This window comes from Podarcis bocagei, assembly GCF_964188305.1.
Source record: "Podarcis bocagei genome assembly, chromosome: 1".
NCBI classification, from domain to species: domain Eukaryota; kingdom Metazoa; phylum Chordata; class Lepidosauria; order Squamata; family Lacertidae; genus Podarcis; species Podarcis bocagei.
This window is the reverse complement of record NC_138125.1, coordinates 23,521,056-23,536,685: the sequence shown is the minus strand read 5'-3', so window position 1 is coordinate 23,536,685 and position 15,630 is coordinate 23,521,056. Positions and strand designations below refer to the sequence as shown.

Sequence of the window (15,630 nt, the reverse complement as noted above, 5' to 3'; positions counted from 1 at the left end):
TGTCAAAGGCTGCTGACAGATCTAAAAGAATCAGCAGCCCCGACCCGCCTCGATCCAGCTGCCTGCGGAGATCATCTGTTAGGGCGACCAGAGCCGTCTCGGTCCCATGACCAGCACGGAAGCCGGACTGGAATGGATCCAAAGCAGATGTTTCATCCAGAAACCTACCAAGCTGTTCAGCAACCGCTCTCTCAATCACCTTACCCAGGAATGGAAGATTCGAGACCGGGCGGTAATTGGATAGATCTAAGGGATCTAACGATGTTTTCTTTAAGAGCGGACGCACCACCGCCTCCTTCAGTTCCCCTGGGAATATCCCGGTGCCAAGGGACAAATTGATGATATCCCCCAGGGGGCCCCGCACCTCGTCTGGACACGCTCTAATCAGCCATGACGGGCACGGGTCAAGAGGACAGGTGGTGGGCTTTCCAGCTTGGAGGAATCTGTCCACATCGGCTGGAGATATCCGGTCAAAGTGGTCCAATACTGGACCCGAGGACAGTCGAGGGGCCTCCAGTTCCTTTATTGTATCCAAATTGGCAGGGAGGTCATGGCGGAGCGACAAGACCTTCTCCGCAAAAAAGCTCGCAAATGCCTCACAGCTGTGTGTCAGATTGTTATTTAAATTTGGCTGTCCTTCAAGGGACGTTAAAGACCGGATTATACTAAATAATTGCGCCGGGCGAGAGCTAGCGGATGCAATGGAGGCCGAGAAGTAAGACTTCTTAGCGGCCTTCACTGCCATCTCATAGGTTTTCATAAAAACCCTATAAGATGTTCTTGAGGCTCCGTCACGGGCACCCCGCCATACTCGCTCTAGCCGTCTGAGGTCCCGCTTCATTTTCCGAAGCTCCTCGGTAAACCAGGGAGCCCGGTTTCTGCGGGGTCGCAGAGGGCGCTTAGGTGCGATCTCATCGATGGCTGCCAGGAGCTGGGTATTCCAGCCCTCAACAAGCTCAGTCAATGAGTCGCCAGGGGGAGCAAGGTCCCGCAAGGCTTGACGGAATCTATCAGGGTCCATCAGCCTCTGCGGGCGAGCCCAAATCGGCTCGCCACCTAAGCAGGGTGGGGGTGGAAAGTCAATCCTGGCTTTCAGAGCGTAGTGATCAGACCATGGCACCTTCATCGAGGGAGACATGATCACATCTATACCGGCGCCAAAGATCAAATCCAGCGTGTGGCCTGCTTGATGTGTGGGGCCCGAAACAAACTGGGAGAGCCCTAGTGTCGCCATGGAAGACACCAGGTCCAGAGCCTGTGAGGAGGGAGTGGCATCAGCATGGATGTTGAAGTCCCCCAGTACCAATAGGTTGGGGAACTCCAAGGCCCAGCCGGCCACCGCCTCCAGCAGGCCTGACAGGGTGGCTGCTGGTGCGCTAGGTGGCCGGTACACCAGCCAGACAGCCAAGCTCTCCTCGGAGCCCCACACTAGGCCAACACATTCAATGCCGGGGATCGATGGCGATGGTAGAGCCCTGAAAGAACAATTTTCCCGGATTAATATTGCCACCCCTCCCCCCCGGCCCACAGTCCGTGACTGGTGGAGGACAGAGAAACCTGGGGGCGCCATCTCTCGTAGGGTAACAGTTTCCCCTTCGCGCACCCAGGTCTCCGTCACACAAGCCAGGTCAACCCCCTGCGAGGTGAAGAAGTCTCGCAGGGTGGCGGTTTTTTTGCCTATAGACCTGGCATTGCACAACACCAGTGACGGAGGTGAGTAATCCTTGCTCACCCTACCCTCGTCCCTCGGGATGGGGCGCAGATTGGAAGGGGTACGAGCATATCCTAACAGGAGCCAGTGCTCAGTCGCTGACTCACCTTTCACTCTGATTGGCTTGAAGCAGCACAAAGGGGGAGACGGCTCCTTCTCAGTGGCTGGAAAGCTCCACTTTCATGCTGACTGGGTGGTTCTAGGATGCTAGAGACAGGGACCTTGCTAAGTCTTTGATCCCCTGTGACGACTGGGCCACCACACCTCTGGTTTTAACGAACTAAAGACTGTGTTTGGAAGAAGTGGTCTTCTTTCATTATTTCTGGTGCTCGCAGCAGATTATTGGGAAAAAATTAAAAGAATAGAAAATGAGTTGAAAGAAGAACCTAAAATGGCAATTCACAGGACATATCTTGGATATGCTGACTTGGAAGTTATTTCCACTGTGTCCAGTGGAACCAGCCTGAGATGTTTTGCTGCTGTAGGCAAAATGCCCTGATGCCACACCCCACAGAACCTGCCAGTGCAACTACACAGGTGCCTTTGGCTGTGCCACACTGCTGCCGTAATGCAGTGACAAGGGTGCAGTGGTGCGAGTGAAGCCTGGGGGGTGGGGTGGGGGGGTTGGCAGCAGCTCAGTGGCTGGGGTGGGGAGAAGGTAGGGCAAGGGTCGGATCTACTACCTGAGGCAAATGGCTTCACCTTGTCTTATTAATGAATGACGCTCACCCTCTGATAAGTTTTAAGGTTGCTGCTTAGTGATGCAGTTCCTAAGCTGCAATCTTACGTACAATTATTATTTTAATAGAATTTTAGCTTGCCGAGTGTATACTCTCTTATAGAGAGCAAGCCCTTTTGAAATTACAGGGACTTCTGAATAAACATGCATTATTATTATTAATATCATCATCATCATTGCAAAGGATTGCACTGCTAGCATGTCGACATGTTATCATGCATATAGTGTTGGACCAGAAATCCTTACTTGGCTTTGCTGTACAGCTTCCTGGAATCTGTTGAGCAAGTAATTAGCATTTAGACTAACCTACCTGTAGTGCAGATAAAATGGGATCACCCCAGGGATGCTATCATGAGCTCCCTGGAGCAAAGGTGGCATGCAAATGAGATAGACAAATAAAATAACATACATCCCGGGCTTACTTATTTGAGGTCAGGTAGTGGGGATGTAAGAACATAAGAAGAGCCTGCTGGATGAGGCCAATGGCCCATCTTAGTCCTGCATTCTGTTCTCATGATTGCCAACCACATGCCTGTGTGAAACGTGCAAGCAGGACCTGAAGGCAAGAGCACTTCCCCCTCTTTCCACTTTCCTGTGGTTTCCAGCAACTGGTATTCAGAAGCATTACTGCCTCTGACCGTGGAAGTAGAGCATAGTCATCACAGCTAGCAACTATTGGTTGCCTTATCCTTCATGAATTTGTCTAATCCTCTTTTAAAATTGCTGGTTATCACTGCCTTATGTGGAATGTAGTGTCCCATAGTTTGACTATGTGCTGCGTGAAGAAGTATGTCCTTCAAAATTCAGATTCATTAGATATCCACAAAACCATTAACAGTCCACAAAGTGCACAGAGGAACATTGCAGACTTCCAGATGCACCACCAGTGTCATGGTGTAACTTCCAGTCAATTAATCCCATCACAACACAGCTGCATTGTTTTGGGTTTTTGAAGGTTTCTAATGAAAGACTGGGAGGAGCTGGGAGTAATTTAATTAAGCTGGCTATAATGGACACGTGTTCCATTTTCTCTCCCTTACATTTTAGGTGCATAAACATTGTCCTGTCGTTTGGTACCAGCTTTGCCAAGCGACACAGTGGGAATTTAGTTGGTTAATCATAAATGGGGACGCATGCTGCCTTTTGTACTGAGGTCTGGGAGAGAATGATAAATCCCGAGCGGCAGCGCAGGGGGCAGCTGTATAGGAGGATAATGCACTGCCTGATGCAAGTGATTTGAGGGAGCTGCTTGATTTAGTAACATCCGGTTTACATAATGTGGAGCGATTCTGGCCTCTCGAAAAATTGACAACAACCACTGAAGATTACCGCACGCCAGCAGCCGTTTTGTGGATTATCTGCTTCAACGTCCCAGAAGATTAATAATGTCACTTTCATCCCAGTGTCAATATGCACCATCTCCTGATGAACATGGTGCCAAAAATGCTGCCAATCTCCCTTTCCCTATTTCCCCTCATCTCTGCTGCTCAAAACAAACACACTCGCCCTCCCACACTCCTTGTATATAGTTCTTCCAAGCACAGAAGGAGAGAAGTGAGGGAACTAGTCTGAGAATTAAGTGTTGCCTGTTTGTGACTTTCTCCACCCTTTCATTAGGAGTTGGTGAGAGTCATTTCAGAGGTGACCTCATAAATGCCCCATTTTTCTTGTCTCCTGAATTCTTCACCCCCTCTCTTTTAACGTAGCACAGTATTGGGGGCTGTCTTTGAAAATGTTCTGGAAATTTAAGTTGCTTAGGAACTAAATATCTTGAACTGAGCAATATAAGCGCATTGGATCAGTGCTTTGCCATCTTCACTGGTTCTCCATTGCTGGGCCCTACTCATGGTTTTGAACTTTAAGATCCTTCACAGCTTGGGACCAGCTTGGGGTGAGGGTGCTCTAAAAGAGAACTGCCTCTCTCCACAGGTGCCTGCCTGGACCTTGAAACATGGTTAAGACCCACCATAACGGAGGGCACACTCAATTGCAATTCTTGGCTGGAGCTTTCGTTGCACCTTTAAGCAGATAGAGACATATGGCCCTATTGAGAAATGGCAAAAATCCAGCAACAGTCAGGTTGTGACCAATGATGGCCAGCTCACCCTAAGGCTGCACTACTTTGGGATGCAAAATGCGGCTTCATATGATCTATATGTTTTGCATGTGCTTCCTTTGTCCCACAGCCTCCACTTGTAGGTAACATCCTCAAATTATTTTCTGGGCCACTCTCTGTATTGTCAGCTAGTTGCTAGCAAGAATTCTGCATAGCGTTATCTGATCAGAATTTCAAATATAGAAAGAAGCAGTTAGCACATCATTTCTATGGAATTGCAGCAGAGTCTAATATATTCTTTTCTGTAATAAGCATGTCTTCAATGGTCCATGTGGTTCTGGAGAAAGAATATGCATGTGCATATTCTGTGCTAAAAATATGGATTCTGCAACTGATATGAATCATACACACTGAGCTTAATTTATTATACTTCACTTTTACTGCTTTGCTTAATTAATTCTGTGTTGGCCATTCTTGGGGGTGGGGGAGGGGGGGAACTATGCTTTGGAATACAGTACTGACTCCCCAACCACTTCAGATCTTATTCAGCCTCTCCCCGCCCCAGCTTGTCAGATTTCAGCAGTGATGGAGGCTAGGAACTTGTGAGATTTTTTTAAAACAAATGTTAAGATTCCCAGGTAAGCTGAAATATGCACTCTGCTAGACTCACAACATTAGGGTTGCCATATTTCAAACAGTGAAAATCCAGATAGAAAAGTCATTGTAAATTAAGGTGACTCTTCATATAAGAATTGCTAGGCAACTCTGGTTTGATAGCAATGATGAACTATATTGCAGAACAGAAAAACAGCAATAAGCACTCTGTTTCTGTTATATGCCAAATTCTTGTACTCCTTCCCCCTCTCCTTCTTGCTTTATTGGCCGCTGGATTATTTGCATTTGTCTTGAATATTGGCAGAGAGGTTTGTAAAAATACTGCTTTGTCTTTGGGACTTCAGAAAAGATTGGCACATTATTATTCTTTTATTCTGTGATGATGTTGCGCCATTTGGTGCCCATGGGCATGAAAAGTGCAACTGAGAAGGTTTGTATTAAGTAGTGGGTTGACATAGCAGCCGGCACAGCGATTTCTTCAAGTAGCTCTTTATTAAGACAAGCTGGAATAGAACTGACTGCGACAGCTCAGCCGGCCTGTATTTATAGGCAGCCGGCTGTCAACATTGTAACCACAACAGCTCAGAGTTCCCGCCTAAACTAACTGCCGCGGACCTGAGTGAAAACTATCTACAGACCTGAGTGAAAACTATATACAGTATCCCCCTGTTGGCCCAGGGTGAAACTACACTACATAACACCCCTCCCCACCGAGATAAGGCGTTAGTTACAATCGTAATGGTTCAATTAGGCACAAAAGCATATCGGTTACATTTCCCATACTTAGACCAACAGTGATACCTGTCCAACAACGTAGTCCTTTAAATGAGTTGGGCGCTTGGAAACTCTGCCAGACCGCCGGGGACTGGTAGCCAAGTCCGGAGGGCCACACAGTTCTCGCTGAGGCTGTGGTGCGACCCTAGGTGGCGTTGGAACCAACTCCCCTGGATCCGCTGCTGTGGGTGGAGCCTCCGCAAGTGGAGTGGTCTGAGTCTGTTCTGAGATGGCTTGGTTCGGCTCCACGCTGGCAGTTTGCGAGGGAGGTGTAGGTGGGGCCTCGCCATCTGTACGTGTCTCTTCTGGAGCCGCAAGCGCAGTTGGGGGCACCTCGGTAGTGTCTAAGTCGCCAACCCTGCGCCTAAGCTGGTCTATGTGCCGTCGCCACAAACGTCCGTCTTCGAGTGCCACCTGGTACGAGCGAGGTCCAGAGACTCCCACTACTGTGGCTGGCACCCAAGGAATGTCCCCCACATAGTTCCGGGCAAAGACCTGGTTTCCTGGGACAAATGACCGTGGTGCGTTGGCACAGCCTGGGGGTTCAGCCACGGCAAAGTCTGGGTGTAGCCGGTCGAGCGGTGACCTGAGGCGGCGGCCCATAAGCAGTTCAGCAGGACTCCTCCCTGTGGCCGCATGAGGAGTGATGTGCTGCACGAACAAGTATTCGGCGACCCGCTCATGCCAGTCTCCCCGGTCCAGGCGCGCCAGTGCCTCTTTTGTCGAGCGCACCATTCTTTCCGCTTGCCCGTTGCTGGATGGATGAAAAGGTGCCGTTAGGGCATGGCGGATGCCCAGTCCCAAAAGATACCGCTCAAACGTGCCTGACGTGAACTGCGGTCCGTTGTCAGAGACAAGGACATCAGGACACCCATGCGTTGCAAACAGGCCTCGCAGCACCCGGATGACAGCTTCGGTAGTGGTGGAGGGCATCAGGGCGACCTCCAGCCATTTGGAATAGGCGTCCACCACTACCATAAAGGTCCGGCCGTGAAAGGGGCCAGCCAGATCGATGTGCACCCTCGACCAGGGTGTCTTTGGCGTCTCCCAGGTGTGTCCCTTAGCTGCCGGTGGTGCAGGCCTCGACTCTTGGCACGCTTGACAGGCGGATACCCAGGCAGTGATGGCATCGTCCATATTAGGCCACCAGACGTAACATCGAGCCAACGCCTTCATTTTGACAATTCCCGGGTGGCCAACGTGCAGAGCCTCCAGGACGCGCTGACGGAGTCCCTGGGGAATCACGACGCGGTCTCCCCACAGCAGACAGCCGCGATGAGCTGAGAGTTCATGTTGTCTGGTTGCGAAGGGCTGGAACTCCGATGCAAAAGGCCCTTGTGGCCACCCCCTCCACACCCAGTTGAGCACCCGGCTGATGGTGCGATCCTGGGCAGACGCGGAGGCCACAGTGGCAGCCGATACAGGCGCTGCCGGAAGATCCTCAATCAGAAGGAGCGATGAAGCTGGAGCCGGGTCTTCCACAAATGCTGGAAGAGGGCAACGGCTGAGGGCGTCGGCATGGCCCATCGATTTCCCCGGGCGATGGATGAGCCGGTAGTGGTAGGCAGCCAGGAAAACAGTCCATCGCAGCATGCGTGGTGAGAGGACCGGTGGAGTTGGACGATCACCGGCGAGGAGGCCCAGGAGTGGCTTGTGGTCAGTGATGAGGTCAAAAGTCCTGCCATAGAGGTATTCATGGAACCTCTTCACTCCAGCCACAAGTGCCAATGCCTCCTTGTCGAGCTGGCTGTAATTCCGTTCCGCCGGAGATAGTGTCCTGGAAAAGTAGGCGAGCGGTGCTTCTTTTCCATCTGGAAAACGGTGACTAAGGACAGCACCGATGCCAAAAGGTGAGGCGTCGCAGGCAAGGACCAGCGGTCTGGATTCACTGTACTGTACCAGCACACTGTCTGAAGAAAGGAGAGCCTTGACCGCGTTGAAGGCCGCCGTCTCTCGATGACCCCAGGCCCAAGGCGTCTTAGTGCTAAGGAGTCGGTGAAGAGGCTCAGCCACAGTGGCTTTGTGGGGCAGGAACATGTTATAAAAGTTCAGCAGCCCCAGGAATGCCTGCAACTCCGTTTTGTCCTTTGGGGTGGGGGCCTGCTGGATAGCGCGGATCTTGGATGTGGTTGGATGAAGGCCGGAGGCATCGATAAGATAGCCCAGGAACTCTACCTGTGGAACGGCAATCAGGCACTTCTCCCTCTTTACCTTGAGCCCGGCCTCCTGGAACCTGGTCAGCACGGCACGGAGGCGCTCGAACAGCTGCTGGTGTGATTCTGCAGACACCAAGACGTCATCAAAATATGGTACCACGCCCGGAAGCCCTTGCAGGAGACGCTCCATAAGGCTTTGGAAGATGCCAGGAGCCACACTCACCCCGAACTGCAACCGGCGGCAACGGAATGCCCCCCGGTGGGTGACGATCGTCTGGGCTTCAGCAGTGGCATCATCGACTGGCAGTTGTTGATAGGCTTGGGCAAGGTCCAGCTTAGCGAAGACCTTACCCTCACCCAGGGAATGCAGCAGGTGTTGGACAACAGGGACCGGATAAGCGTGCTGCTGAAGTGCCTTGTTGATTGTGCACTTGTAGTCAGCGCAGATTCTCACCGACCCATCTGGCTTGACAGGCGTGACGATGGGGGTTTCCCACTTTGCGTGGTCAACGGGCTCCAAAACTCCTTGGGCGATCAGTTTGTCCAGTTGTTCGTCCACCTTAGCCTTGAGAGCAAAGGGAACCCGGCGTGGCTTAAGCTTGATGGGGGCGACTTGTGGATCAAGGCTAAAGGAGATGGGCGTACCAGTATATTGTCCCAAGGTGCCGTCAAAAACCTCGGCAAAGTCTTTGACCAGACCCTCAGTCTCTGCGTTAGAGATGCAGTTGATGCCGGTGACTTCCAGGCCGAGGGCATCAAACCAGTCTAGCCCTAGGAGGCTTGGCCGCTGACCTTCGACCACCACCAACCGGAGCAGGCCCGAAAAATCCTTGAAGGCGATCCGGAACCGGCCAACGCCTACCACGGGAATGTCGTTTCCCTGGTAGTCTCTCAGGTGTACGCGGTGAGAGTCGAGTTGCCTTTTGGATACTCTGGGTACCAGTCTTTTGATGGTGCTCCATGACACGACGGACAGGGCAGACCCGGTGTCGATCTCCATGTCACATGGAGCTCCTTCAATGAGCACCGTGACGTTCAGCTTGCGTCGCGTAGACGAGTCGGTTTGGCCAATCGTGGTTCCAGACGGGCAGCGGCAGTTGGTGAGAGCGAAACAACTTTCCTTGGCAGACTGGAGTGAAGACTTGAACTTGCGAGTCGATGAAGGGGGGGTGTCAGACGGAGCCGATCGGCAGACCTTAGCGATGTGGCCCCTTCTGGAACACCTCCTACAGATGGCGTCTCTGAATCGACACTTGGCACGGGAATGGTCGCCTCCGCAGCCAGCACATTCCGGTTGGCCCTTGGACTTCTGTTGGAGCTTCCGGCGCTCCCGCTTTGTCTGGTGCACGTCATTGTCTTCACTGGAGGATGCCTCATCACTGCTGGCCTCTTCATGATGCACCGGAACTGGCCCCCTAGCAAGACGCGGGCTGCTGGACTTGCGGATCTCCTGGGCGGAGCGTTCAGCAGCTTCTGAGGCCACAGCCTCCTCAATGGCTTTCTGTAGCGTGAGGTCTGGCTTGGCTAGGAGACGCCGTTGCAGATGGATGTCCCGGACTCCGCAGACGATTCGATCCATCAGGGCATCGTCTAAGTCTCGGAACTCACAGTGCATTGCAGCCTGTCGCAGGGCGGTGGCGTAGTTGTTGATTGACTCCCCCTCTGCCTGGTTCCGGTGGTAGAACGCATGGCGGGCAGCAATCTTGGACGGCTTTGGTGCGTAGTGGTTGCGGAGCTTCTCTTGGATCGTGTCCCATGGTGTTGCCTGGACTGCTTCAGGCGCAACCAATGCTCGGGCCGTCTCAAACACCTCAGGCCCACAGAGGCTGAGAAATAGGCCCCGCTTCCGATCCACTGATACTGCTGTCAGCTCGTTGGCTTGGAGGTAGCAGTCGAACCGAGCGAGGTAGGAGTCCCATGACTCAGAGGCTGGCGCAAACGGCGGTAGAGGCACAAGTGAAGCCATGATTCCGATGCCGGCGTGAAGGGCGATGGATGGAACACAGTGCTCTAGCTAGAACAGTCAGCTCTGAATTGGTTCTGCCCAGTGATTTCGCTCAGTGATTTCGCTCAGTGATTTCGCTCTGTGATTCAGCTCAGTTCAGAGGCTGGCCGCATCTGGCTGTGCTCTGATGTCCATCCATCCCATCCTCGTCGCCAGTATTAAGTAGTGGGTTGACATAGCAGCCGGCACAGCGATTTCTTCAAGTAGCTCTTTATTAAGACAAGCTGGAATAGAACTGACTGCGACAGCTCAGCCGGCCTGTATTTATAGGCAGCCGGCTGTCAACATTGTAACCACAACAGCTCAGAGTTCCCGCCTAAACTAACTGCCGCGGACCTGAGTGAAAACTATATACAGTATCCCCCTGTTGGCCCAGGGTGAAACTACACTACATAACAGTTTGTATCTGTATCAAAGCAACATTTTATGTGCTGCTCCCAATTGATTGCCTATTGAATTTTGAAGTGATTTATCGGCTATGCTCCTGAACATATTATGAATAATTCAGTCCTTTAATGCAGTTTGCAGCATTAACACAACTTTATTTAGTTCCTTTTGGCTGGGGTTTCAGAAGTTCCTGCTGCTTTTAAAGGAGCCAGGCTTGGGACTTAAAAAAACAAAACAAATATGATTTGCAGTACTTGGCAACATACTCTGAAAAGCAGGTTTGTTGCCCTTCTGCTGTTACAGGTGCACCAGAAATTTAAAATGCAATGGGCTTCCCCCTCCCCCCAAAAATATTTGCATGTTCACATCAATATCGCAAACAGACAAAGATTTTAACCACAATTTGAATTGGGTTTGAAAATCATGGTTAAAATTTGAGGGGCCAATTTGTAATGTGAAAACTATCCACTGCAAAAGAATACAAATATTTGCATAAAATTTGCATGTGTTGGTTTATGTGCCTAGATGCATATTTATCAATAATTACCTTAATTTATATAGAAATACAATTTATCTCACCATAGCGGGGGAAACTTTGGTTAGCTGACTCCTGGGCCTGCTCTGTTGCCTCCAGACTGCCTCTGTTTTGTGGGAGGGATTCAGTCGCATTCCAGAAATTTAGGTTGGGGCAATTAAAGTGGATCAAAGCATTCTGCACAGCATATTCTCAAAGAACTGACCCCATGCTTTTGACTGTAGGGACAGTGTAGACCCAAATGAACATGATGGCATAAGGGAAAGAGAAGGTAGCTCACACTTAGGGACATGTTCTTGAGAGACGGAGAGTGGCAGGAAACCCATGTTATTTGGATTGTTCATCATGAGAGCTCCCATCCTGTAGAGCAGTGTTTCTCAAACTTGGGTCCCCAGCTGTTGTTGGACTACAACTCCCATCATCCCAAGCTAGCAGGACTAGTGGTCAGGGATGATGGGAGTTGCAGTCCAACAACAGCTAGGGATCCAAGTTTGAGAAACACTGCTGTAGAGCAAGGGTGGGGATCCTCCTGGGCCCAAAATGCAGCCCCCCAGGCCTCTCTGTCTGGGCCCCAGGACACACCCTCGCCAGCTCTACTCCTAGCCCTTCTCAAGGAGTTCGCTGGAATGCATCCTTGAATACTGGTCATGCCTCTTGTTTGCCTGAATGTAGGACTGTGGGTGTCCAAGCACCTAAATGAATGGGATGTGGCCAATGGTACAAATATGAGAGGCACATCCATTGCCCCACACTGGCATGTGGCTCTCAGCTGATTCCCCTTTATAGAATCATAGAGTTGTAGAGCTGGAAGGGGCTACGAGGGGCATATAGTCCATCTCCCTGCAATGCATGAATATTCTGCCCAACAATGGGGCTCTACCAACTGAGCTGGAATGCTCAGTTTGGATTTTTTTTTTAAAAGGTTCCCCATTCATGCTGTAGGGTGACCATAGGAGATAGTCTAAAAAGAGCTACGGGGGAAAGGCTGTAGCTCAGTGATAGCACTTCTGCCTTGCATGCAAAAGGTCCCGGATTCAATCCCCTGTAGGTCCCCTGTCTGAAACCCTAGAGAGATGCTGTCAATCTGTGTAGACAATGCTGAGCTATATGAGCCAATCATCTGACTCAGCTTCCTGGCAGCTTCCTGTGTCCCCAAGAGCAGCTCGTGCTTCTGATTCAGCTCTGTTGAACCAAATACAAGCATTTTTCAGAGTAAAATGGGGGCACATCCAAAACATCCTTTTGCAGCCACTCAAAAATCCTGGGGAATGTGGTAGGAACCGTGGCCTTCAGTCACTTAGAGGCTGCAAGAATAATAAAAAAAAGCAAGCTTTCACTTTAGCCTTGCAAATCAGCCTACAGAAGTTACTATAGCACAAATTGAGTATTGGGTATTGTCCGATCTGGTGTTGATGGAAAGGAGATCAAGCACTATGTGTGTGCCTAAATCTGCTTGGTATAAGGGATTCCCTGCAGTCCTGTTGCCTCTCATGTGTGCATTGGCTTAGATATGCTCTCTGCATGCAGATTACTCCGTGGTGTATTGAGGCCAAAATCTCTATTTCAGGAAAATTAATTGGATTGAGATTTATTTATTTGAGGTTTAATATTTGTTCCCCAGAGATGGAATGAAAGTGTTGCCGTCTGCAGTGTACTCAGCTAATCCTAGCCTTTCCTGAATGTTAAGCTTTCTTTATGGCGTCAGTGCTGTTGCCATACAGAATCATAGAACTGTAAAGTTGGAAAGGACTCTGGGGATCTTCTGGTCCAACCCTGCAATACAGGAATCTCAGCTAAAGCATCCATGGCAGGTTTGGTTTTCAGACCCTTGATCATCTTGGTCGCCTTCCTCTGCATACGTTCAGCTTGTCAATACCCTTCTTAAATAGTGGCACCCAGAACTGGACACAGTACTCCAGGTGTGGTTTGACCAAGACACAATAGAGGGTGACTATTACTTCCCTTGATCTGGACACTATACTTCTGTTGGTGCAGCCTAGAGAAGCATTAGCTTTTTTTTTTGCAACTGCATCACACTTTTGACTCAAGTTAAGCTTGTTGTCTGCTAAGACCCTTAGATCCTTTTCACATTTACTATGTTTTTTATGTGTTGGAAGCCATCCAGAGTGGCTGGGGCAGCCCAGCCAGATGGGCAGAGTATAAATAAAGTAATTACTACTACTACTACTACTACTACTACTGGCAAGCCAAGTGTCTTCCATGTTACATTTGTGCAGCTGGTTTTTCTTTGCTAAGTGTAGAACCTTACATTTGTCCCTGCTGAAATTCTTTTTGTTAGTTTGGACCCAGTTCTCCAATCTGTTAAGGTCATATTGAATCCTGGTATTGTTTTCTGTGGCATTCGCTACCCCTTGTGGTTTGGCATTACAGTGGTACCTTGGGTTACATACGCTTCAGGTTACATACACTTCAGGTTACAGACTTTGCTAACCCGGAAATATTACCTCAGGTTAAGAACTTTGCTTCAGGATGAGAACAGAAATCGTGCTCCGGAGGCGCAGCAGCAGCGGGAGGCCCCATTAGCTAAAGTGGTGCTTCAGGTTAAGAACAGTTTCGGGTTAAGAACAGACCTCCGGAACGAATTAAGTACTTAATCCGAGGTACCACTGTATCTGCAAATTTGGTGTCATCTGCATCACCCGAATTCCTTCATCCAAGTTATTTATAAAGACATTGAACAGCAACAGGGCCCTGAAGCACCCCACTTGTCACTTTCCCCCAAGATGATGATGAGCCACATCATTTGCATATAATGCTACTCCTCCCCCCTTGTGTTTGTTTGTTTATGACTCCCTAATTTAATCTTTCCTGTTCTTTCTTTCTTTCTTTCTTTCTTTCTTTCTTTCTTTCTTTCTTTCAGCGATTCATGAATTTCCCGATGATCTATTCACAAATAAGGAAAGGCAGCAAGGAGCAGTATTGCTACATATTCTTGGTGTAAGTATACCTAACTTTTCTCATATATGTTGCTGTTATTGTGCAGATGGTTAGCTTAAGCGCGAGACTGATTTATTTCTTAACTCAGGGTGCAGATGTTGTTGGACTATGACCCCAATGATCCCTAACCATTGCCTGTGCTAGCTGGGGCTGGTGGAAGTTGGAGTCCAAAAACATCGCGGGGGGAGGGGACACACTGATTCCCACCTATGCCCTTAATTTATACATGCTTTCCATTTATAGCCCACCTCATCCTGAAGGCTTGGAGAGAGTAAGTTCTTTAATGGAGCTCTGCTTTCAGTTGACAGACTTCCTGGAGACTATGAAAAGCCACACAGCCAGTCAAAACAGAAAATACTTGCTTAGATGGACAAACCGTCTGACCTGATACGATGCAGTAGGAGTGTCCACAGAGCCTCAGCTCCTAAAAAAGCTCAGGGCAGAATATCACATGACACTTAATATGGGCTAGTAGTTGACAGAAATGCTGTAGGATATCTCTTCACCCTGTGTCATCGGCTTCTGCTGGTAAGGGCAGGGAAATTCAGTGTGATGCCAGGACACTCGCAAGTTTTGCTGCATGTTAGGAAAGCTGAAGGGAAGAACTTGAGACTTGCCTGCTATTTCTAAGCAGCCTCATAATGCACAGTTCTATCCTGTTTTATTTGCCTTTTAACTTTGGTTATCCTGATGCAAAACATGGAGAGTTCTGCTTTACATCCTCTTTGTGCTTCAGGACCAAATTACATGTTGCGTGCGAATGCATGTCACAGAAGTCTGATGGAGATTATTATTGTTGTAAAAGCTGATTGGGAGCAAAGATGCAGGGCTGACCACACAACATTCACTTCTCCTCATGTAGTTTTAAATGTATTTTGCAAGCATTCATAGAATCATAGAATTGCAGAGTTGGAAATGAACCCCCCCCCCTGGGTCATCTGGTCCCTGCAATGCTGTCCCTGGGTGGGCTTGAACCACCAACCTTCTGATTAACAGCCATGTGCACTGACCCCCAATTCATAACATTCATTGTAGTTTAGCCCTCAGAAAAAAGAATAACAGTATATTTCCAGGAAAACCTGTTACAATTGTGGTTCGACATTTCCCTAGTTTTTAAAAGAAAACCTGCAATGTGCCCTGCAGCTGTTGATTATTGTGAAATATAGATCCTATATTGTTATATATTGATTTCATTGAGGTGGACTACAAAATATCCCATACAGGGAGCAGCAAGACAAAATAAACAAATCACCAAGTGGCAACTTTAGGGAGATGTGACTGTTTCTTTATGGTGCATTGCAAACTTTCTAGAAAGAAGACCATTGGGCATAACCCAGTTTTCTTCATCTAGGATTGGTAAATGGATCCCTCCAAGCAACCAAGTACACATGCAGCCTGATCATATGCACATTGGTCAGAAATAAGCCAAATTTTTGTCCAGTGAGACTTTCTCCTAGATCAGCCTGCACAGAATTTGCAGCTTTAAGGTGGTTTGTATGCAGCAAGGCAACACAGAGCTCTTGAACATACAGGCCTGCTCACAGACTTCACAGGAAGATGCAGGCCCATATAAATGAATGGTAGGAGAACTCTTTCAGGTGCATTTTCCAGGCTGTGGGATGGGTTGCACTAAGAAGGGGGAAGAGACCTATCGCGCTTCTTAAAACAAGAAGACCAGCCCCAGGCCTTGTGTG

At 49.3% G+C, this 15,630-nt stretch overlaps 1 protein-coding gene across 2 annotated transcripts in view; it reads left to right on the top strand.

The window, feature by feature from the left end:
• SLC24A4 (solute carrier family 24 member 4) overlaps positions 1–15,630 on the top strand; it is a 121,508-nt gene that overhangs the window by 62,628 nt on the left and 43,250 nt on the right. For both annotated transcript variants that reach the window (XM_081173315.1, XM_081173316.1), the window contains exon 3: positions 13,860–13,936. In XM_081173315.1, coding sequence (XP_081029441.1) covers positions 13,860–13,936 — 77 coding nt within the window. The remainder of the gene's footprint in view (positions 1–13,859; positions 13,937–15,630) is intronic.